Raw genomic sequence first — 24,986 nt, forward strand, 5'->3', positions numbered from 1 at the left:
ACAGATCCCTAATTATGGCTTACAGATTTATCTTCGTAATTTATCAATAATTTAAATCTAAAACTACCAACATTTGAACTTTAGTTAAAGAGATACACACCTGTTATGTTATCACACTTTTGAGGACTTTTCTTGCAGGAAAATGAATTGATTTGTGACTAATACATTTCAAATTCATCCAACCTTAATTAACTACACATTGTGGAAACTAAATATGGTGGGGAAAGTATTATATATTCTGTATATTCACATCTGAAGTAAAACTGAAATATAGGAGAACATGTAAAGGAATTGTTTACACAATGTCATGTTCAGTGATGTTTATTGAATAATGTAATTTACTGTTACGTTTTAAGTTGTTGATAACAACACGTCTTGAATGTTATGTATAACAATATAACGTAATTTGTATATCTACAGCAGTTATGTTGGTACAGGTGATCACATGCTTAAAAGAAAAAGTAATTTTATTACAAGCTCCAGACGAACATACCAAAATCTTGATACTCTATGTTTGGGGTGACATGAAATTAAAGTATATACTTCCTGGATTGATTTTAGACTCTAATCTATTTATTTAATAAAAATCTCCAATTATTGTCTCGAAACAAACAACCGTAAAAGGAAACACGTGATTACGGCGACATGTTATTTTGGCTATTTTGATATGTGAAAAAGTAATAGGACAGTCAACTACTAAAAAGTTTTTAAAACATAAATGTTTACTAATTAATCACAATAGAGGCTTGAGTCATAATTACAAATTTTTGTATTTGAAATTAATTTTTTCTGCTGAGTGAGATGCTAATTTTAACACAGCACTGTTATTTATTTCTTGGTTTGCTGGAAAAACTTAACATAAACTCAACACATCATGTGTTTGGAAAGCTCTATTATTATCTACCATATGGAAATTATTATATGTTTATGTAAGGTACGTAATCAGAGAAATTTGCCCCAGAACATTGGTGACATCAAATTAAACACTTAGTCTTCCCCATTATTCTAAAACAAGTAAACTTTCTGCTGAAACTTATTGCCAATCAGTCACAGATACCTACTGTAAATACTCTGGACTACAAAATCTGACACAGTGACAATACGGCATGGGTATTCCAATTACAGAGTGCCAACAGAAGCCATTACATGCGACTATTAAAAAAAAAAATCCTAATACTTCATCAGAAAAATGTAGGTTATGTAGAAGACGGTAAGTGCCACAAACAGCTGTGCTTCTACAATATAAGCATTATATTTACATTACAGAAATTCTGGGATCGCTCTTGCGTATCTGGCTGATATCTTTGGCGCTAAAATGTGATTTTTTTTTCCTTAAATCTCACTCAAACACGAACTTAAAAGATGGTAGCTTCCTTTTGCCAGCCCTTAATGGCCAGGTGATTAAGGCCCTTTACTCGTAATCTGAGGGTCACGGGTCCGAATCCTTGTCACATCAAACATGCTAGCCCTTTCAGCCATGGGGGCGTTATAATGTTACGGTGGGTGTTGATGACTAGCTGCCTTCCCTCTAGTCTTACACTGTAAAATTAGGGACGGCTAATGCAGATAGCCCTTCTATAGCTTTGTGTGAAATTCAAAACAAACCAAACCCCTTTTCGCCACATGACAATTATAAATTTATTTGAAACCTCTCTCTCTGAATCTTTATCTAATTACGTTTTAGTGCCCAGATAACCATGGTGATTTAGACAAGGAAGCTTCAACAAACAAACCATAAAATCGTGAGCACGAAGGAAGTGTAAAATAATTTTGAAAATAATCAATTGTGAAAAACATTTGTTCCATGAACGTCATAAAGGCTAAAATGTTTATATTCGATAAACTGTTGCAGTGTTTGAAGAGCGCAATCTATACAGTTATATTAAACAGGAAAAGAAATATCAAGTTAGCATCCGCTTACATCTTACAATAACAACTGTTCGTAGAAGCAGCCAACTGGTGCAAGTTTGGCATCTTGACAACAGCTAGGAAACGAGGGCACGTGACCTAAGTGTAAGTATATAAGTAAACCCGCCCGCATTCGCGTGTTTCATAATATATAAAGTTCTTTGAACGAGAGCCTTCTGTACCAGTGAGTGCAAAGGCTAATTGGCATTGTATTTTGTTTACCAATTTCAGAAAATCGAATAGTATTTACTTTGTAGCTGTTGACAGTGGCATTCATACCACAGATACACAGAGGCTAAAACCGTCTAAAGTTGAATTTCTACGTTGAAATTGATTTTGAGGTGTTTTTGAGAGTGGCAGCCATGATGGAAAGAGTTTTCTTGTTAGCTATTCTCGCCCTCGGTTCTACCGTAGTAGGGGTCAAGTTTGGTGAGTCTATTAATTTTCTATAAACTTAAACCGTTAAAGAAAAATTAACGCACAGTAACGTACATCATATGAAAAGTAACACTTAAAAGTTAAACACTGTATAAATAGCGTTAAAATATATTAAAAGTACTAACTATTTTTTGCATGTAAGCCCTCATTCAAGTTTAACGCTGGGCAAATGAGGTAGGGAAGAGGAACTCTCTAACCTGTCTGAGCGCAATCATAGACATTCAGTACTCGAGAGGGGAAAATTCTAAACACTTTAGATAAATGTACTTAATATAATGTAATACTATAGATAACCTGAGACTGATGCACCAAACATGGCCAAGTGGTTAAGGCACTCGACTCGTAATCCTAGGGTTTCGAGTGCGAATCCTCGTCACACCAAACATGCTCGCCCTTTCAGCCGTGGGGGCATTATAATTTACGATCTATCCCACTATTCGTCGTCAAAAGAGTAGCCCAAGAGTTGGCGGTGGGTGATGATGACTAGCTGCCTTCCCTCTCCTCTTACACTGCTAAATTAGGGACGACTAGCACAGATAGCCCTCGAGTAGCTTTGTGCGAAATTCAAAAAAACAAAACAAACTGATGCACCAATGTGTAGTTTTTGTGACATTCAGGTCATAATAGTTCATATTTTACTGTCATGCTGTCCTTACGACTGTCAACGACGTCATTATTTTAGGCATGTTTTGTCCACATGTTTACTCCTGATGTTAAACAGTGTCACTGGCGATGATGACACTGTCCACCTTACAAATGTTTTTTTTTAGTTTTTAAGGGCCGTTGTCGTTTTTAACGCTATTGAAGTTTTTAATTTAAAAACTGTACTTTGTTTTGTTTTTATATGATCCCTTTTTACGAATTGTATCAATTTTACTATAATATTTTTACCGGTTGTTTGGCGCAGATAGCCTTGTTGCGTTGCGCCATAAAATGCCAAATAACCAATCAACTATAGATAACTATAAAATCGAATAAATCTGATTAAAAAAATTAAGATGGAGTAAGACCTTGTGTAAATATAATATTATATAATTTACAAAAATACAAATAGTATTTGCATGTTGAACAACTCGCTTAAACAAATAAAAGCAGAACAGTGACAGCACATAATATTTATTCATATACACTATAACAACGTTATATTTGAGCTGTGTTTATACATATATATATGAACTTGAAACTTGTATGTTTACTAAAACATCATCTGGCCCGGCATGGCCAAACGTGTTAAGGCGTTCGACTCGTAATCAGAGGGTTCGAAGGTTCGAATCCCAGTTGCACCAAACATGCTCGCCCTCCCATCCGTGGGGGCGTTATAATGTTACGGTCAATCCTACTATTCGTTGGTAAAAGAGTAGCCCAAGAGTTGGCGGTGGGTGGTGATGACTAGCTGCCTTCCCACTAGTCCTACACTGCTAAATTAGGGACGGCTAGCGCAGATAGCCCTCGAGTAGCTTTGCGCGAAATTAAAAAAAAACACACAAAAATAAAACAAACGAAAATACCAGAAAACTGTAGTTATGAGCAAAAATCTGTGATTTTTTTTTCATAAAATAACAATCCACAATCTGTATCTGTGTTAATAGAACTAACATATTGAATTCCTGAGGTGTTACAGATGTGAACTACTTTCTGCTTTTCCTTGACCTAATGCCATTTACTCTATTTTCTTTGTCACGAATATGTGTATTACAGTGAAAATCAAATTGTTTAGGCAGTTGTTCAATATAAACGTAATATTTTTTTTTGCGTATGTCGTTGTCTTACCTTTCTTAACAACTGTAAGACTATAAAAGTTTATTATGTATAGAAAGGACACTAAATACAAGATCTATTAAACAGTTTTGAACACACAATATTAATCATCGAATTTTTTCTTACATGTTTTCTGAGCCTTTCTCAGAAAGGCCAAAATTTTGTCTTCATATATTTCTATTGGTTTTCAAAGTAAAAATAGTATCACAGAGAAATGTTAAATATAGTTTGTAAGTTAATGTGTTAATGTTTACAGAATGATGGTTGCCCACGGGACTCTTCAAATCCAGTTCTTTTTTTTATTCTTAGTTTGTGTTTGTTTTGTATGTATTTATAACACTTTTTGTTTGTTTAGAATTAAGCACAAAGCTACACAATAGGTTATCTGTGCTCTGCCCACCACGGGTATCGAAACCCGGTTTTTAGTGTTTTATTGTATCGTATACGTAGAAACTTTTTTTCCTAGAAGATCAAGTCTGCTGGCAAACTAGCCAAACTTCTCACAGAACTTTTGATCAAATCTTTGTATCCAATTTTACAATAGCAAATTACATCTTTTGTTACATATATATAACATGGAAACTAATTTTAAATCACTAGAACAAACTGTATGATACAAGTGAAGGGAATGCAAACTCCAAGCATATAAAATACTTTATTTGAAACGTTCGCGAGGAATGGAATTAACGTCATGAAACAGTATAAAGGATTCTTAGGTTGTGTTCCCTCTTAATCGCAAAAATGAAATCCATATATTTGGATGATTTACAGAAACTTGTAGCAAAATTGCACGTTGCCATCTTTCCACAGACTTGTTAGTGTTTCGTAAGTCTTACTACCGTTCCATATCAAGTTTGAAAACAGTCATTGTCTTCATCAGGATGTTCAATCCAAGTATCCTCAAAATAATCATCCACAAGTTACACTTCTGGTGGAGAAATGTTTTCATCAATAAGAAAGTTATACATCACTGCAATTTGCCCTATAGGAATAAATGCTAGTGTAGAGAGCACATGGATCTTTAAAGAAAACTGCCCCTGTGTTCTATCTTTGCTTGAATCCGTTTTCACTAATCTTATGATAAATATACTGACAAAAAAAAAAAAAGTGCTGTTATCTGCATGTGGAAATTCAATTTTAATTGCATTTATGGTTGCAAGTTCAAAATCTGTTAGACATAGGATTTGAAACAGGTGTTAACTCCTTTAACTCTTTAAGAAGTCTGACATATGTTCATTTTTATTCAGCAACAGTGTATAAGTTAAAAGGAATGCAATGGCTCATGCAGCGCGTGATCACAACTTGTCAGTAAAACTACAGGTTCTTTCTTGACCAGAAAATCAATATTCGATCATCTGTCGAGCCAGATTTAAACATTAAAGACTGTTCTCCATTTTCAGTTTTCAGTCTTTTGAAAGAAAACAAAACAAAACAATGTCTCTTCGACAATTTAGAGTAACTAACCCTAAATTTTGTTTCCAACTTAAATTCCGAATGGTTCTTTTTATGCTGCCCACAAATGGCAACTTGGTTGAATCTAAAGGACACTCGTGAGACAATATAATACGATGTATCACGTATATTCTTTGAATAATTTCGTGTGTTGTGCATCATATTCTTAGCTTCAATACCAGCATCATCGCTAGGATGGTTGTGCTCACAACACTCTTGACTAACGTTATCACACCACCCTTGCACATTGTTTTTTGTTTGTTTGTTCGTATTGCATACGTTTCCAATAAAGTTTTATCTTCACTTTGTTTCTTTTGAACAAATAAATTTTCGTTCAACTCTAACTCAGGTCTACTTTTCTCACTCTCAAAAAGTTTCCCGCTGGTACAGCGGTAAGTCTACGGATTTACAACGCTAAAATCAAGGGTTCGATTCCCCTAATGGCCTCAGCAGACAGGCCGAGGTGGCTTTGCTATAAAAACACACACACACTCAACAAAATTCAACTTTTTGGCGAAATCAGTTTGTAATAAAAGTATAATACCTTTTTCGATATAATGCATGCATAACCTACTGTGTTTGTTTGTTTTTTGAATTTCGCACAAAGCTACTCGAGGGCAATCTGTGCTAGCCATCCCTAAGTTAGCAGTGTAAGACTAGAGGGAAGGCAGCTAATCACCACCACTCACCGCCAACTCTTGGGCTACTCTTTTACCAACGAATAGTGGGATTGACCGTCACATTATAACGCCCTCACGGCTGAAAGGGCGAGCATGTTTGGCGCAACGGCGATGCGAACCCGCGACCCTCATATTACGAGTCACACGCCTTAACCTACTGTGTACAGGACTGTTCGTATATAGTAACCAGTGGTTAGTCGATGGCATTTTCAGGCACACTTCTCTGGACGTTTAATATTGTTTAGTACTTCTCAGCAGTGATGGAAAACACTAAAACTAAAGAAATATTTGTGATAGGGATTTAGTTTTCAAGAGAACTCCTAAATTGGACATTCAGGGATTCGGTTATTCCCTCCTTTGCCCCGCTCGTGATTAATTATCTATAGATCTATTGATTCCGGTGGAAGAATTGTTCACTGCACAAGTTCAAGTTGTTTGCAAGAGAGATTAAAAATTGCAGACATTCTGTAGGCGCCAGTGGCAGATTAAAGGTCGAGACCGGAAACCTGATGTCGATGGTGACAAATATTTGTCAAAACTCTTGTTGACGAGAAACATACTTGAAATAAAAGTATATATCAGAACGGCTGGTATGGGTTAAAGGTTAGGAAAAATAAGAGACCTAGGAAGGTCGAAACGTTGTTCTTTCATTATCAGTAAGTGTTAATACCCATATCAGCCGTTCTGAGATATATTTGTCAAAATAAACTTCTCGTGACTAGAGTTACCGGGTGGTTGGGATCTGTAAGTCTTATGCCGTATATTATACGCTAATTTTTTTGTGAGAGGAAAGCGGGAGTACCCTGAGAAAAATCAACTTTCACAGGACAGGCACCAAATAATTGACCTGTTTAATGCTCAAACTGACATGATAAAACAGCGTGAATGGATTGGAGAAACCAGGTCATTACGGATATTGTGATGTCGTGGCGAGGTTGATTCAGAGGTTAAATACACATATGGTCGCTGTTCATGGTATGCAGGACGGTAGGTAGTTAATGGTTTCGTTTGATGTTTTGAATTTCGCTCAAAGCTACACGAGGGCTACCTGAGATAGCCCTCTCTAATTTAGCAGTATAAGACTAGAGGGATGGCAGCCAGTCATCATGAACCACCACCAACTCTTTGACTACTGTTTTATCAACGAATAGTAGGATTGAGCGTTACATTGTAACACACCCACGGCTGAAAGGGAGAGCATGTTTGGTGTGACAGGGATTCGAATCCGCGACCCTCGGATTACGAGTCGAGTGCCTTAACCACCTGGTTTGTTGTTTAGTAGCCGGTCTGAAGAGCTCTAGATTGGGTGAAGTGCGTCGACTTTATTAGATATGACAAACAGTGTGGTTGAAACACCATTATTACAAACTCTTCTAATTATTGAAAATTCCTATGGAACCAGATCAAGATTGTGGTGTTTAAAATGTAATAGGCCTAATATTATGACAATTACTTGTAACATTTTATTAATTTTAAGTTATTTAACAGCGTGAACCATTTGCTGTATCATTATGTATAGGTTTAATGTATTTTGTTAATAATTTAAATAGTGTTAGTTGTTATCTTTTGTTTACAAAACATGTTTTCTCAATGCAGTAACACATAAAACTGACATATCGTTTTATATATAACTCGTAAACCTATTCACGGGGAGTTAACCTAATACAGTTTTTTTTATACTGGGCCTAGACAATGATATGAAAGAACCTAAAACCGACCGATACTCTTTGGACGACCGATGCATCAACGCCATTCAGCATCAGATCAATGAAGAAATGCACGCTAGTCTCATATACATGAACATGGCGGCTCACTTTGGCAGGAACTCTGTTGGCAGGAAGGGTTTTGCCAAATTCTTCAAGCACAGCTCGGACGAAGAAAGAGAGCATGCGCAAAAGCTAATCGATTACGTTAACAAACGAAGTGGCAAAGTGATTGCATTTGATATTAAGGTACATTTCAGAGTTAATATATGATATATATTAATATATAATCAGAATGAAAGTTAGGCTGAAATTGTAGCTATATTAGCAGTGATTGTACTCATTTTTTTTATTCGAAAAATATTTTTTAAAAAACAATGTACATGTACCAGTCTGATTGCATGATTGTATAATTATATTTTACACTTATTCAGCCGTATAACTATTGTATTGAAATTCCTCATATGAGAGATAAGCCTTTTTCGTATTGTATGTTGAGATAAAAATAATACGTCATTATTACTTAAATGTTTGGAAGTGTAACTAACTTTTCATAGCAACTGCAGTGAGTTGATCAAACATTGAGAAAAATTGTGGATTCTTATTGCATCATTATAAGCTAAGACATTTTTTTGTAGCAATTTAGATATTAGTTAGAGACTGCCTCTTGTTAAGAAAAAGTTAGTCTTGGAATGTTTGAGAATATTAATGAACAACATACTTTGTGAAATATCTGGAACAGTTATTAGATATAAATATATGTTAGTCAGTCAGTAAGTGCTTTTATTCGAGCATCATTTGTTAAGTGTAGAAGCCTGTGTGGAAACATTAAGTAGGAAATAAATTAATTTTTTATTGTCCTCTAGATGGATGTTCATTTATTTTCCTCAGATAACATAAAAGAACTTGTCAGTGAAAGAACAACATTGCAACAGACTGAAATTCTCTAAATTTTTGTTTTTTCTATAATGAGAACTAAATCTTTGAAGAAGTTTGTTTCCTAATAAACAAAATGAATATTTTGCAGTATTAGTAGTAATGCCAACAAATAAATTTGTTTTAATCCCACAGATGCCAGGAAAGGATGAGTGGAAGGATGGCTTGGAAGCACTGGAAGATGCAATGAATTTGGAGAGACACGTTAACAACAAGTTACACCATCTTCATCACATGGCTGATAAAATTTGCAGTGACCCACACGTAAGTTATCACCAGGTGGCTAAATAAGTGAAAAGTCAACTTATCTGTTTTGTATTAGAACTTTACGTGTACAGTTTTAGGAAGACTGTAATAGAAGAAAGTTGCACTTGTAAGGATAACTGCTTAAAGTTAAAAAGAGATATTTATGTTACTTTGTCAGGATTAAATGCAATATTAAAAATTAAATAGTTGTACCTAACACTAATTTGAAAAGAAGCTAGAGACTTCATGAAATGTTTTAAATTATAAATGAATTTAAAAAAGTCTGGTAAACAAAGGGATCAATGGGTTTTTTTATGTGAGTGTTGCAGACGTTTTGTGTGTAAAGAAATTCATATAAACATGCTAAATGAATAAATAAAGAATTGTTTTCATTTTTCAGTTGATGGACTACATTGAGGGAGAGTTTCTTACAGAACAAGTGGAATCAATCAATGAATTTAAAACCTACATTAGCCAGCTTGGAGCCATGAACAATGGTATGGGAGAGTACCTGTTTGATCGCGAGTTGCTGGAGAAGAGTAGTTAAGAAAAGAAGCTAAAACCTGAAGTATTCATTACATCAGTTAGTTCCTCAGTTTATTACTTTAATATTTCTTTTTTATTGTCACATGTTTATTCAATATGCGAAGTTTGGTCATGTTTTCTTTTTAAATGAATTTTAACAAAATATATGTAGTTTACAAATGGTTTCCATTGGGATTTTATTTTTTTGTAGAACCTTAGGACTATCAACAGTATTACTTCTGTAGAAGATGTAAGGTATAATGCTTGTTGATTTTTAATTGTGATTCTCATGACTTGTCCTGTAGTATAAACAAAAAACCTTTTTATGAGACAAATAAAACTACAGTAAAACCTGTTTAAGCCAGAAAGTGGATAGGGTAGAAACCTGTACAAGCTGGAAATATCAAAATTTTGCAGCATTATCTTAAGATTTCTCTCATAAAAAACCATCTATGTGGCAGAACCTGCTTAACGTGGATAGAAAACTATCTTTCACCTACCTCATCTATCAATGACTAGGATTAGAACCTGAGTAAGGTGGAAAAAATTTTTTTGATTAAATATTAATTTTTTATTTAATTAATAATTGATTTAAATATTAATAAATTCTTGGATGTTTTGTTACAGTAAGTATTGGTTAAATATATTGTCTTTTTTCTGCCATCATTATTTTTGCAGTTAAAGTAGATTCATGATTTGTAGAAATATATTTGTCTTTTAAGTGCAAAATTCTACTCTTTAAATAATTCTCACAAAAAATAAATTTCTATCTTCCCTAATTTTAAAATTTAGAGAAAATTTATCATAGGTAATAGGTAAAAGTAAAAATACACGCTGTTTCAAAAATTTAAGGAAGAATCAACTTCCTGCGGAATGGAAAGCTGATAATAAAGCATGGATGAGAAGTGCTATAATTGAGGAATTTTTTAACAAATTAAACAAAAGAATGGAACAATAAAATAGGAATATTCTACTTTTCCCAGATAATGCAACTTGTCACCCGAAAGTGACAAATATTTCAAATATTCATTTAATCTTTCTACCTCCATGTATAACATCAGTTCTACAGCAACTAGATAATGGAATTATACAGTATAAAATTGAAATACAGACAACTGATGCTTCAGCATATTATTGCAAACATTGATAACTGTAAGAAAGCATCTGAAATGACCATGAAAATTGGTGTGTTAGTTGCAACTGTATTTTTAAGTCATTCAATTGAATGTGTAATAAAGTGTTTGTAAAACTGTGGATTTATTCTTGATAATAGTAGAAATTGTGGAGAAGTTGTTATGATGATTCTAGTGAAATCCAAACTCTGATTGAGAAGATTGGTGCAGCTGATTCTGTGAACATGGAAAGTTTTATGAACATTGAGAAGAATGTTTTAACAGAAATTGATTTAAAATCTATAATACAATTGCAAGATAATAACAGTGGGAGAGATTCAGAAGATGAACAAATGGAAAAGATAGTGAGGAAATAGAAATTCCTACTTCATCACAAGTGTTGAGTTATATTAATGCTATCAAATTATATGCAAAATTGAAGGGGGAAAATGAACTTTATGAAAAGGCCGTAGAATTGGCATTCTCTTTTAACCGCATGAGAAAGTCCATTAGAAAAACAGTTGAAATTGGACATTTTCTTCAAATAAATTTGATTAAGATTGGACTTGTATATATATTTTGATTGTCTATTTTTGTTCTTATTCTAATAAATATAACATAAACAGTATAATAACTTTATTCACCAACGTCTTACTTCCCTTGAGTCAAGCAAGTATAACATTCCACTAAAAAATTATATATAATCAAGGAAATACATATTTTCTATGTCTAAGACAGATATTTTACTAGGTTTTGTGCGATTCTGCCTTAGACAGGTTTTACTGTATTATAAAAACACACCTGTTCTGTATCATGATTAACATCTACCAGAGACACTTATAGTCTATCAAACAAGTTTGAATAGTTGGTAACACTAACTTACATGTTCTAGAAAAATTTGGTAAATAGACCAACATAAATTTAGTGGCACTAAAAGCAGAACTAGGTACAATCTGAAACTACATGTATATACTTCTTTAACAGCAAGTTTTTAACGTTTATAATCTAAGTTGATTATGTCAGTAGTCGTGCAGAGATTCAACTAATTAAAATATACACAAGTGATAACACAGTCTGTGTTGAAATACCCCATGAATATTACATTCCGTTGATAGGAAAATGCCACTGTTAAAAACAAGTATTTCTTGAAGCAAACTTAACCTTATAAACAGGTTGAACTTATTTTTAATGTATTTTGGATGTTTTATAATTTGGTTTGTGTTCATTATATTTACTATAAACAGTGTTTTTATCAGAAGACACAACACTCTTTGGTATGTGACAACCTTCTGAACTTAGCAGATGGTTTTGGGAAATACAGTTTATATCTTCCCCTGCCAGTTTTATGATTGTATGATAGATTAGGCATTTATTCTAGGTGAAATGTTTGAATATAATAGAGTATAACGAATTAGCAGTAAGAAATAACAGCATCATGGTTGTAGCAAGTAAGGAAATTTCTTAAGTTTGGGAGTGAGATACGAACATTTTGTTATCCCTGTGTTGTTACTAGTACAACCTGTGACTGGTATGGTTTTGTTACATCATTTTTATGACAAGGTAGATTTTGTTTCGAATAATAGTTTTGTTAATAAAAAAACGATTGGTGACAATAATAGGAATTACATGGGGATGTGTTACAGAGTTAGAGGGTGTCAGAAACAATGTTGCATAAAACATAAATTTACAGGGAAAACTGAAACATTTATTGAAACATTTATTGAGACTTAACATACTTTGATTTGAGTTCAAAACACTCTTGATAACTTGAACACTTGCAAACATAATATGTGTATAATTTTTCCATAATTTGTTTTGTCAGATTTTAAATGTATACCGAGATACAAACATGACCGTTTGATTTGATCTGAACTTGAATGAATTACATTCATGTTCACATCTACCCAACTTTTTCTTTTCGAGACAGGTCCCGACCTTTCCTTCTTTCCACTGCTACCTTTGCCTCCACCCAAAAGACCATTTAGTGAGACATTCCCCACCCAAAAAGTCAAGAATAATAACGATAATTAATTTATTAAAATAATAATAATAAAAAAACAAACAAACCCACCACTTAATCCTAATAACAATCCACGAAAGGGGACGAAGAGGAACTACAAAGTTCCTGAACACCCCAGTTGGAGAGAGAACTCTTCGGATTTCTCTCTCTCTAAACTGAACCCCTGCCACGTTAGTTTAGTTTAGTTTAGTCAAACATGACCATCAGAAAGAAATGCTGGTAACGTCTATTGAAAAAGAAACATTTTATTTCCTAGGAGGTTTCAGTTTCCATGATCAAAAATGATTCTTGCTGAATGACCCATAATCCAAAGATATTTTGAGTTTCTTTCTCTCATACGTCATTTTCTCATTGATGCTATTGGTCTTTCATAGTTCTTTGATACCACTTCACTGAGCAAAGTGGACAAGAGTTATTTTATTAATACTTTCTTTTCTTCAGAAAGTTAGTAACAAAATTCACCAATCACAAAAAGACTTGTAACGAAACACAAAACCTTTTGTAACAATGGGATGGTAATTGTGTCATGAGAAATGTTTTCATAACAGAGTCCATGTCATGAACTGTTAACAGATTCATAACAGTGACAATGACTAGTATTACTATGGAAACAACAGCATATTTTATTGCATTTTCACATTTTCAGTTGAATTTAAGTATATCATGTATTATACAAGTCGTGTAAACAAAAATATATTGTTTTACAGTGTTCCCATTGAGGAAGAATACTAAACATACAATGACACGTATACTCTATTAATATTTTAAAGCAAGTTAAGTAAAAATGTACCTAAATTTTATGTACCTAGAAAGATATTCAAATAAATTTCTTGTAGTTAAGATAAAAACATTCTAAAAAAACAATAAGTATTGATGATGGTTGATATATTAGGGCGCTGAAGTGGAGTTTGGCCTATCAAAATAGGAATATCGTTGTATCTTATACATTATATGTTTTCATAACCATTATGGATAATTTTGGTATGTAATGTTCAATGGACAGGCAGGGATTCTAGATTCTATAAACATTTGTATGTATAATTTAGAGATTGAATTAAAAGTTTTTTCAACACAAATATAAAAATCATGTGCAATGGCATTATTCTTTCATTTGCCATTTGAATGTTTTTCCTGACTATTTCAATTACTTTGAGCCATATTGTACTAAAGTTAAACAAAAGGTGTTAAACATTCTTAACGGATATGAGACAAAATCAGTTGAAGAGCTCGATAACTGAGGTATCGTGACAAAAACTTCCAGAATTATTTTGAGAACTTTTAACTCGGTGTCTGCGAGGACATTAGCTTCATAAATCTGCACTACATCAGTTGGAACGAAACCAGTTTTCTGGGCACGTATTTCAGTTCAGCGTATGGTCTACTGTACGCAAAGGCACACAATCAACTGTCTATTCCGTGCCAACCACAGTAATCGAAAGCGGAATTTTTGTATTATAAGTCAACAGAATTGCCGTTGAAGCTGTCTGTTAATCTAATTAGGTGGTCTGTATTTTCTAAAACTACAGACCACCTAATTAGACTAACAGAATCAATTACAGACAGCTTCAACAAAAACGAATGCACTGTAGTTTGCTTTCTCGACATTGAGAAAGCTTTTGACACAGTGTGGCATAACGGATTACGTCATCGGATAAAGGAAATGGCTTTACCCCAGGGAGTAATTCGCTGGCTATCAAACTTCCTGGAAAACAGAACGTGTAAAGTAGATGTGAATGGGACCCACTCAGGGTCCTTTTCACCCGAGGCAGGAGTCCCGCAGGGAGGAGTAGTTAGCCCTATCTTAGTTATCATGTATGTAGGTAATATGCCACTGTCGGACCTAAATTTAGGTTTTGCATCACAATTTGCTGACGATGTGGCGGTCTGGAAGAATGCCTCCACTCCTTAAATAGCATTAACAAACCTCCAACCAGTCCTAAATAATATAGAAGAATACTGCCAGAAATACAGAATAAAAATTAATATTCCGAAAACCCAAGTAATATTATTCAGCAGATTAAATAAACTAAAAAAAAGATGCACCAAAGTTATACATGAATGGACCACTTTTACAGACTGCTACTTCTGCTAAATTTCTAGGGTTAACTTATGATACCAAATTAAAGTGGATACAGCATACAAACAATATCCTGATTAGAATCTGGAAAAGAGCAAATTATGCAAGAAGTCTTTCAGGTGAAAATCAAGGTACATCACCTGACAATATAATAAAAATCTACAAAACGTACATCAGACCTATAATAGAACATGCATCTCCTGCCTGGATAAACATAACACAGAATATTACAAAAAACTACAAATAATACAAAACTCAGTTTTAACTTCAGCCTATAAAGTACCTTATAGTACTTCATCCATATTCATGTACAAGTATGAAAACATAAAGACAATATCTGTAAGACTCTTGTATAATGCACTAAACTATTTTAATAAAAATTGGCATAAAAATGATTTAATGTGTGATTTCGACAGATGCTACGTACATGGTCCTAAGTATTTCTCTCCTATAAATATATATTTAAGAAATATAAAACAAGCTGGCCACCATGCACGAGACGCTTAAAACTAGTTTATTTTATTGTACCTTACTTTATTTTTTTATTTTTAATAAGTATTTCATATATATTGGAAAAATAAATATTATGAATATACAAGTGAAGAAAAAGGAAAAAGAACCACAAGAAAACGAATAGAAATATTGGAAAAAAAAGGAAAACAACAACAAACCTTTTCAACACTATACATGGACATTGACCTGAAACGGGCCTGAGTACAGTGTAATACTTTGGCCCAAAGTTATACCCAATAACACACCCAATAGTCGACATTAAAGTTAGGGATGGAGGAAGAGGTCTCGTGCACCTGACCCTCCTGAGTATTCAAAAATTAACATATCCAAACATCTACACAGAAGAAGCGTTGAGCCACCGTTGGAATGCTGTATACCCGGACTATGGAGGGTAGGTGCTCAGTTATTATTGAACTATTTAGGTAAGAAGTTTATGATTTGTGGGTGGGGGTCGGGAACGTTACAGATGTAGAAATCAAGAATGATTTTAACAATAAAATTATTTACACACTCTTACTTTAACCATCTTTAATGGTTGTAGGTAGTGACAACTACAAAATCAAACGAGTTCATTCATTCTTAAGGGCAAAGTTTATATTACCACCAGATCGACAGTATGACAATATATACAAAAGTTTAAGGAATATTAAGGAGGACATTAAAATAAATTTAAGGACCGCTACTCCCACCGAGAAAACACAGGAGCAGTAAAGTATGGATATTGAGACTAAATAAAGTATTGTGTGTGTTGTGTTATTTATTTATGCGGATTAATAATAATTCCGCTTGTTGACGTTTTCTCTTAATCTACACAATAACTCATATGTTATATTCATTGCAATTAGAATGTGATTATTTAATATATTCCATATCTTAAAATTCAGGTATCAATTATGTGTAAATGTCCAGATAATTGAGTGATATGAAAACTGAAAACTACCTAAGTATCGCGACACTGTTTTACTGGTAAAATTCAATGAATATCCGTGATAAACGAATGAACAGTGATGAACAAACACGCACAAAAGTATCAGATAACAAAATCGATTTATGAAAGGCGACGGGTGTGAGAATTCAAGTTAGTAGAAACTTAACTAAAATATTTTAATCTTGAGATAAGAAAAAGCGTACTTTTTATCAAATTTTTATAACAAACCGTTTATGGCTGTTTATTCCAATACAATCATAGTTACAACGGAAATACAACAAAAACAAGCGTATTAATGTTATTTTTATTTATATTTGCTTCTTACACCAACTACATCAAATATTTATATTTTAGGTAAAGCATCCAGAATTAAGTTGCCCTTTAGTTTAACAACGCAGCAAACAGTGAGCACAAAGTAATTGATTTTAACGATTAATTAATTCGCATTAATCACGCAGTCATATTTAGTTGCAACAGTAAACGCTAGATGACATACTGTTTGGGAATTTCGCACAAAGCTACTCGAGGGCTATCTGTGCTAGCCGTCCCTAATTTAGCAGTGTAAGAATAGAGGGAAGGCAGCTAGTCATCACCACCCACCGCCAACTCTTGGGCTACTCTTTTACCAACGAATAGTGGGATTGACCGTCACATTATACACCCCCACGGCTGGGAGGGCGAGCATGTTTAGCGCGACGCGGGCGAGATGACATACTGACAGCATCCTAAAACAAGCGCAGTCATTATTGTTTTGACAGTATCCTAAAATAGTTTTAAAGAATCACACTTCTCAAGTTATAGATTATGTTTTTGAATTTCGCGCAAAGCTACGTAAGGGCTATCTGCGAGAACCGTCCCTAATTTAGCAGTGTAAGACTAGAGGAAAGGCAGCTCGTTATCACCACGCACCGCCAACTCTTAGGCTACTCTTTTAACCAACGAATAGTAGAATTGACCATCACATTATAACACTCCCGCAGCTAAAAGGGCGGGCATGTTTGGTGTGACGGGGATTCGAACCGCTGACCCTCAGGTGACAAGCCGAATGCCTTAACCACTGGGCCATTAAATTATAGAAGAAACTATCTCAGTTATAAAAATTTATATACCAGAATTTTTAAATCTCGTTGTTTTGTTTGTCTTTAACTCCTTTTGGGTGCAACTGTAACTTTCACGACGAACATTTTTTTTTAACATTGTAAAATGTTGAGTATTTTTGGTAGATCATTTCGTTAATTTTGAATAGTTTTGTTTTTTGTTTTGATGTACAAGCACTAAACAAATACTGTTGTTTTGTTGATGAAAATCCTTCAATCTAAATTATGTGTTTTATCTCAGTAAATTTTAAGTGTGAGGTAACTCTTAATAAATCTAGTTTATAAGCTGTCCAATCGTGGTTAGCGGTAAGTTTAATGAATTACAACACTAAAATTCGGCGCTCGATTCCCCGTTGTGAACAGAGTACAAATAGTCCAATCTGTAGCACCCAGCATGGCCAGGTGGTTAAGGCGCTCGACTCGCAATCTAAGAGTCGTGGGTTCCCGTCATTCCAAACATACTCGTCCTTTTAGCTGTGGGGACGGTACAATATAACGGTCAATCCTTTAGTTGTTATTTTGAATTACGCGCAAAGCTACTCGAGGGCTATCTGCGCTAGCCGTCTCTAATTTAGCAGTGTAAGACTAGAGGAAAGGCAGCTAGTCATCACCACTCACCGCCAACTCTTGGGCTACTCTTTTACTAACGAACAATGGGATTGACCGTCACATTATAACGCCCCCACGGCTGAAAGGACGAGCATGTTTGGTGCGACCGGGATTCGAACCCGCGACTCTCAGGTTACGAGTCGAACGCCTTCACACACCTGGTCATGCCAGGCAACATACCTTGATAACATTAAATATCAAATATAATACACTGTCAAAGAATTATACAATTTGAAAAATCATCACAATATATAACACAGTCAATACAAATAACCTTATGATCATAAAATTATACAGCACATTAAAGTGCTTAAATACAAATGTTATCTTTTTAACTTAACACAATTAACAGATTTCTTCACAATGTGGTTTAGGTTTCAAAAGAGAAACGGGAATTTTCTGGTTAGGCTTTCCAACCAATTGACATGTATGATACGTTTTACAACACTTGCCTAATTTTTGGCCGAAAGAAATATCTCATAATTTTGTCACATGGCTTGTTGACAACTAAATAACCTCTCACTGGAAGTTCATGGGTAACTTTCAATATTTAAGAATGATGTGCTTTTAATAAACTACAGCCCAGTCCTCTGAAGCTGGCACATTTGGTGGTCTCCATTTTCTTACGAGGACACCATTTTTGAAAAAAAAAGTAACTACCATGAACTTTCTCCAGTTCATCTTGAAAGAGTACATATTTACATAGTAATGTGATTTGTGGATCATTTTTTTCTCAGCGATCAATTTACTTCTCGCAAGTGGAATTTATCCAGCTGTATCAGGTCCCTCACGTCCATCATTGTCATTCACCAAGGGTTTGTCAGTAGAACAGTTATTCACAAGATCCATGTCGGACCCAAAACAATATCTGAGACAAATCAATAATGCCATTCTCTGAACACATGTCCATCATTTGTTTTTGGTTTAATTTCTTACCCTGAGCTCGAGTCACAGCACATGAGGGAAACGAATATGAACTTTCTTCAACAACAACATCATCCTCAGATGAAACAGTGATCGGCTCACTGACCACCTCGTGTTCAGCAACAACTTTCCCCCCCCCCTTAAAATTGTTTCCCAACAATAAAGATACACTATTAATTGGCAGAATACTACAACTACAACTGGTCCCCAAACTAGGTCTGATGTTAAATAAATGTTATGAAGATAAACAATAACAAAGCCAATCTTAATACCCTGAGCAATAAGAGATTCACTAGTGACAGAAATCGAATGTAAGGGCAATATACCCTCGAACAACAATGATTGAGTCTCCTCAGTATCCCGCAGATTTCTCCAAGCCCGTTTCCTTGGCTGTGGTTTCGCTAGATAGTAGATAGGGACACTGGGAAGCTCGTTAATCCATTCATGCGCGACACTAATTTGATGACGAGGCATTTGGTTACCTTAAGAGAGATCATATTCATTTATTAAAGATACAGTACCAACAGAGACAAAAGGTCTAGGTTTCTCCCTAATTACATCAACCTTTTTAATCAGTGGCTAAATCAACAACATTGGGTGATCTGGTAATACTACATTCATATGTGAACAATTTATAATAACAGTTATTACACATAATGATTTATATGCAACAGTTTTACAAAGTTACAAGCAACACTGAGTCTTCTATCTGGTCGGGAACTGAACATTTTATCGACGTTCACGGAAAGCGAATTAATTTTATGATGATACACAGGTACACTTCTCTTGACGGCTAGCTAGCTTGAAGCACACGTTAGCATTTTACTAACGACAATATATAATGTCCCCGTAGAAATACTAATGTTCGAAGGTAATTCGCTGACATATGTAATGTTTGAAATCTATACGAGGGCTGTTCAAAAAATACGCGGACTGTTTGAATTGCGTGGCTCCAGGGGAATCCGCTTGGTGTCGCTAGGTTTGCACAGATCAGCTGATTACGACGCCATTTCCCGATTGCAGATACCTTCATTTGTGTATTAGCTACGCGGTTTTAAGTGAAGTGCGATTTTTTCGTTTGGCGGATTTCAGAATGAGTGATCTGAAGGAGCAACGACTTGCTGTGAAATTTTGTGTTAAACTTGGAAAATCTGCGACTGAAACTTTTGCTATGCTTAACACGGCTTACGATGATGTTGCTATGAAGCGTACGGCATGTTTCAAGTGGCATGAACGTTTTAAGGATGGTCGACAGTCCATTGAAGATGATGAGCGTCCTGGACGTCCTTCTACGTCAACTGACGACCCACACGTCGACAAAATCAACACCCTGGTGCGAGCAAATCGACGTCTGACTGTCAGGGAGCTTGCTGAAGAGTGTGGGATATCAGTTGGATCTTGTTACGAGATTTTGACCGAAACATTGAAGATGCACCGCGTTGCTGCGAAATTCAGTCCTCAGAACTCGTGAGTTTTTGGCCAAACACTCGATCACTGTTCTTCCCCACCCCCCCTACTCACCTGACCTTGCTCCTTGCGATTTTTTCTTGTTCCTCAAACTCAAAAGACCCTTGAAAGGAAGAAGATTTGAGACGATTCCCGAGATTAAGGCAAATGCGACGAAGGAGCTGGAGGACATTACAAAAGAAGCGTACCAGGACTGTTTCAACAAGTGGAAACACCGTTGGGATAAGTGTGTGCTTTGGGAAGGAGAGAACTTTGAAGGGGTCCCAGACCTGTAACTTCTAAATAAAGTACATTTTGTTTTATGACGTCAGTCCGCGTATCTTTTGAACAGACCTCGTAGTTTTCCGATTAATAATCGCTTGTCATAGTTATAGCTTCCGAGGCTTACATCGTAATGACTGTAGAAGCTAGCCGTCAATAACACTATGTAACACAAATTTTGTTCCTGGATAGTATGTGTTATTTCTTAATTGCTTATGTTGTAAAAGTACAGAAAATAGCCATTGTTCCCTTCAAACTTTACTTTTGTGACCTGGATAATGAAATTTAGAAATTAACCTATTTTCTATGTAAAAACGGAGAAATTTGCACATTTTCATTTACATAAGGTCTGAATAAAACAACATATGCATCAAGATTTACATGTATTTGTACTAAAGTTATACAAAAATGTTTAGAAGTGAGTAGTTTTCGAAATTTGCGACTGTAATGTAAATCATTTCACGTATCAGCCCCCACATATAGTCTCCCATCATGTTTTCGTTATAAGCTTCTTGGTAGCGGCGTTTAAAGTCCAGTATATCTTGGTGGAAGCGCTCGCCTTGCTCCTCTGAGTATTCTCTCATGTTCTCCTTGAATGTATTAAGATGAGCATCAAGGATATGGACTTTCAGGAACATCCTGCAGCCCATTTTGCCGTAGTTCTTTACTAGAGCCTTAACTAGTTCCACATAATTTTCGGCGTTGTGATTGCCCAAGAAGCCCCGAGCCATTTGCGACAAAGCTGCCCCAAACTTTTCCCTTTCTCCTGAGTTTCTTGGAGAATTTTGTGCACTCTAGGATTTTCTTTATTCATGGTCCAAGAAGACACCAGGTTTAACCTTTGCCTCAGACAGCTGAGGGAAGAAGTCTTGAAGGTACTTGAAGGCTGCAGACTCTTTATCAAGAGCTGCGACAAATTGTTTCATAAGACCCAATTTTATGTGCAATGGTGGGAACAACGCCTTTTGGAGGTCCACTAGTGACTCACATTTGACATTGTGCCTCCCCACAGAGAACTCATTCCATTGTACTTCCTGTTGTAGTGCGCTGCAGTGTCCCTGCTGTCCGAAAGGCAAAGATAACTTGGTAAAGCCTCCTTGGAGACCCATCAGGAATGTGACCATTTTGAAGTGTCCGATAACCTCGCAGCCATATTCATCATACTCACAGAGTACTTTTCCCCTCCTGTCTTGATAAATTGGCCACATATATAGCAGAATGCGTCAGGAGAATGCTTGCAGCTTCATGATACTAGCTCTAATAAAATCAGATAGGGCTATGTGCTCACTCAGGCAGCTAGAACTAAACTGAAGTGGTGAGTGGTGAGCCCCTGTATATATATTCTTATGGAAAGTTCCAGAAAATTCTTGTAAGTTCGAAAAAATTCTCTGTCAGCTACTCAGCACTTAATATACCTGGAATGTTCTAGAAAATGGGTACATTTGAAAATTTCATTACCTGGATCACAAAAGCAGTGTTTGAAGAGAAAAATAGTTTTTTTTTCAATTTACTTTAGACATAAGCGATTGGGAAATAACACTTTCTACCCAGGAACAAGAAAAAGTAAAAAATTTGTTATATAGTGTATTCTACTGTCTCTTGGCAACAATATTCGAAGATACGCTAATGCTTTTGTAAAACGTATATTGTTGATTCTTACACTCGAGAATCATCTACAAATTTAAAGAACAGGCGGACTTACGCAATACACATTTAGCAACATAAGTTACATACACTTCTAAATATATATTTAACTGAAACAAACAAAAATGTTAAACAAAATAATATTCATTACATTAAGAATAATCACGATTTTGAGATATCAAAAACTTTATGCTATCATTGTCTGATAAAGAAGACATCGCATGAACTGTAAGATCTGGTTAAACTGGGGTTTTTAAAAGACAAAACTCACTTTTTGTTGTCTAGTTTGAAGCAGCTGTGTGGACCACAACAAAGTACAAAATAACAAAAAATTCCAGTCAGAAGACCAGTAACACTAATGTCTCGGGTCCTCAAGAGACAAAATGCTGTTATGGAACGTTTCCCTTTTCCAAGTAACATCAATGGCACATTTCGGGCTTTAATTAACCAATAAAATAAATTCTTACTTATCTTAGTAATCTACTGGCATTCTAAGTATCTCTTATTTTTGCTTGCTTATTCTGCTCGAGAAATGATAAACATTTGTGACTTAGGGTAGGCTACCATGTAAAACAAGTAATTACCAGTTCTTGTACGTTTCAGTAACAAAACGCTCAGGAGTTTCTTGCCTTTGAAATAAATTTATGAGCAGATTGCTAAAGACGTGACCACACGAGCACAATGTTACATATACGAGTACTAAGTGGATAAGCACATTGCTAAACATACCAGTCGTGTTGATAAAACGAAATTCAAAAGCAACAAAAAGTATCAGATAGACAGGATATTCCTAACGTTTTTAGGCGCTGTTCCATATTATTTATTTTGATATTATATCTTTCAAGTCTCTCTAACACTAGGTGTAATAACTTTTCACTTTTTTATTTTTTTGGCGCGATTACATTTTCACGTACATTTGGTTTTGCTTTAAGTCTATATATATATGAACATACACACAGACAGAAACACGAAACCCAACCATTAACTTAAACTAACTACCTGTAGTTATTACAAGGTGATGATCCGACTTTAATGTTAGTACGAACCTGGTAGGATTACAGATTATCACGAATTAGTAATGTGTCGTATATAAAAGAGAATTATAAATCAGCTAACTTACACGTATTAACCATCTTTATATTTAAGTTACTCTATTAACGCACATGTCATTTTAACATAATCAGCAATAACTTTCATCGAGTATGAAAACACATTAAGATAGTATATTAATGAGTTGTAAAACGGATCTATAAGCATAATGAATAGATTTATTTTGGGAGAACACACCACATGTTTAGAAAGAACATTAGTGTGTCTTACTGTAATAAGAGGCTCATTTTGGAAAATCCAGACTGTAATTAAAGCCAAAGTAATTATTTTGTTTTTCTTCATTAAATTCGTATTTTCGTATAATAATCCTATTACATTGGCATCTGGACCCGCGTAGGGGTATTTGTTAAATAAGTTGCATACCTCTTATGAAAATATAATGAAAGGATAAGAAGTGGCAAATAATTAATGGACACTTTCACGTTGTATTCTATAAAGACTTAACAACATATTCATGAACTGTGATCGTGGTTTTCATTGGTTGCGAAACGACATGAGCTACGAAGGCAGAAATACTAGTCTTCTTGGGCTTGGTAGAATGATAACTGAGAAAAATGACTTTGTTAATTATTTGGAGTCAAATGACCATGTCACTGAAATTTTGTTAATTAAATAACAAGTCGCATAGGGATAGAAAATATAATAACAAGCCATATAAAGATACAAAATCTTATGACACATAATAAAGGATCATATCTTCTTACTAGGAAGTAAAGTGTTCCATATAGTAGCTAGAGTTTTAAGCAAATTCCCAAGTATGTTAAATAAATAATACTTATTGTTTTTCTGGCCGTGTGGTGCAGCTTCATAACTTGGATATAGCGAGATGGATGTGTGCTGAAATCCTAGTTGACTAATTATTTTAGAGCAAAATCATATCGGGATATAGGCTGTGCCCATCGCAGAAATCTGTTAAAACAAGGTAGCATGTCAGTAAAGCTAAGGATATTGTTAGGAGAATATCGTGTCATATCATTAAAAGAAAATGGTACACTTACAATAATAAGCTATCATATAATTCTTGATGAAGAGAAACCCGCTTGAAATAAAAATGTATCTCAGAAGAGCTGGTATGAGTATTAAAACTTATATTGATAAACAGAGAACAACTTATCAATAAAAGACATCATACATCTATCATACCAGTAGAATGAGCAACCATATTATTAAAATGGAATTGATCAGCATTTTACATATCGTATCACATCTGTTGACTGGACCTGTAGGGGTGCAAGTAAAGATGTTTCTAAGTATAACGAAATACGAAGTGAGACAGAATTTAAAATATATATAAAAAGGCAAAAAATGTGGGTACTTAACATGTTTTCTTTTAATGTGAAATACTGAAAAGTGTTAATTTGTAAACCTAAGAAATTGCAATAAATATGGAGGTCGAATGTTTCAGCGTAACTTAATACAATTATAGATTTTTTTTCTTCCAATTCCATGATTTAAGTAAGGTGTACATCGTTGTATTGATTCATACTTTGTTATTTTGTTATGCTTAGCTACGAAGTCACGTGATTTAATGTTTTTGTCAGCAGATGGCGTGGTATCAGTATTAGGGGGGTACAGGTT

General features: G+C 34.8%; 1 protein-coding gene across 1 annotated transcript; it reads left to right on the forward strand.

The window, feature by feature from the left end:
• The first annotated feature begins 1,985 nt into the window (after positions 1-1,985).
• Positions 1,986-13,862, forward strand: LOC143255960 (soma ferritin-like). The gene is made up of 4 exons (XM_076512448.1): positions 1,986-2,337; positions 7,926-8,188; positions 9,011-9,139; positions 9,522-13,862. Exons 1-4 carry the CDS (start codon positions 2,271-2,273, stop codon positions 9,666-9,668), a joined length of 606 nt encoding a protein of 201 aa, XP_076368563.1. The 5' UTR covers positions 1,986-2,270; the 3' UTR covers positions 9,669-13,862.
• The last annotated feature ends 11,124 nt before the right edge of the window (positions 13,863-24,986 follow it).

Source organism: Tachypleus tridentatus, chromosome 7, assembly GCF_004210375.1.
Source record: "Tachypleus tridentatus isolate NWPU-2018 chromosome 7, ASM421037v1, whole genome shotgun sequence".
NCBI classification, from domain to species: Eukaryota; Metazoa; Arthropoda; class Merostomata; order Xiphosura; family Limulidae; genus Tachypleus; species Tachypleus tridentatus.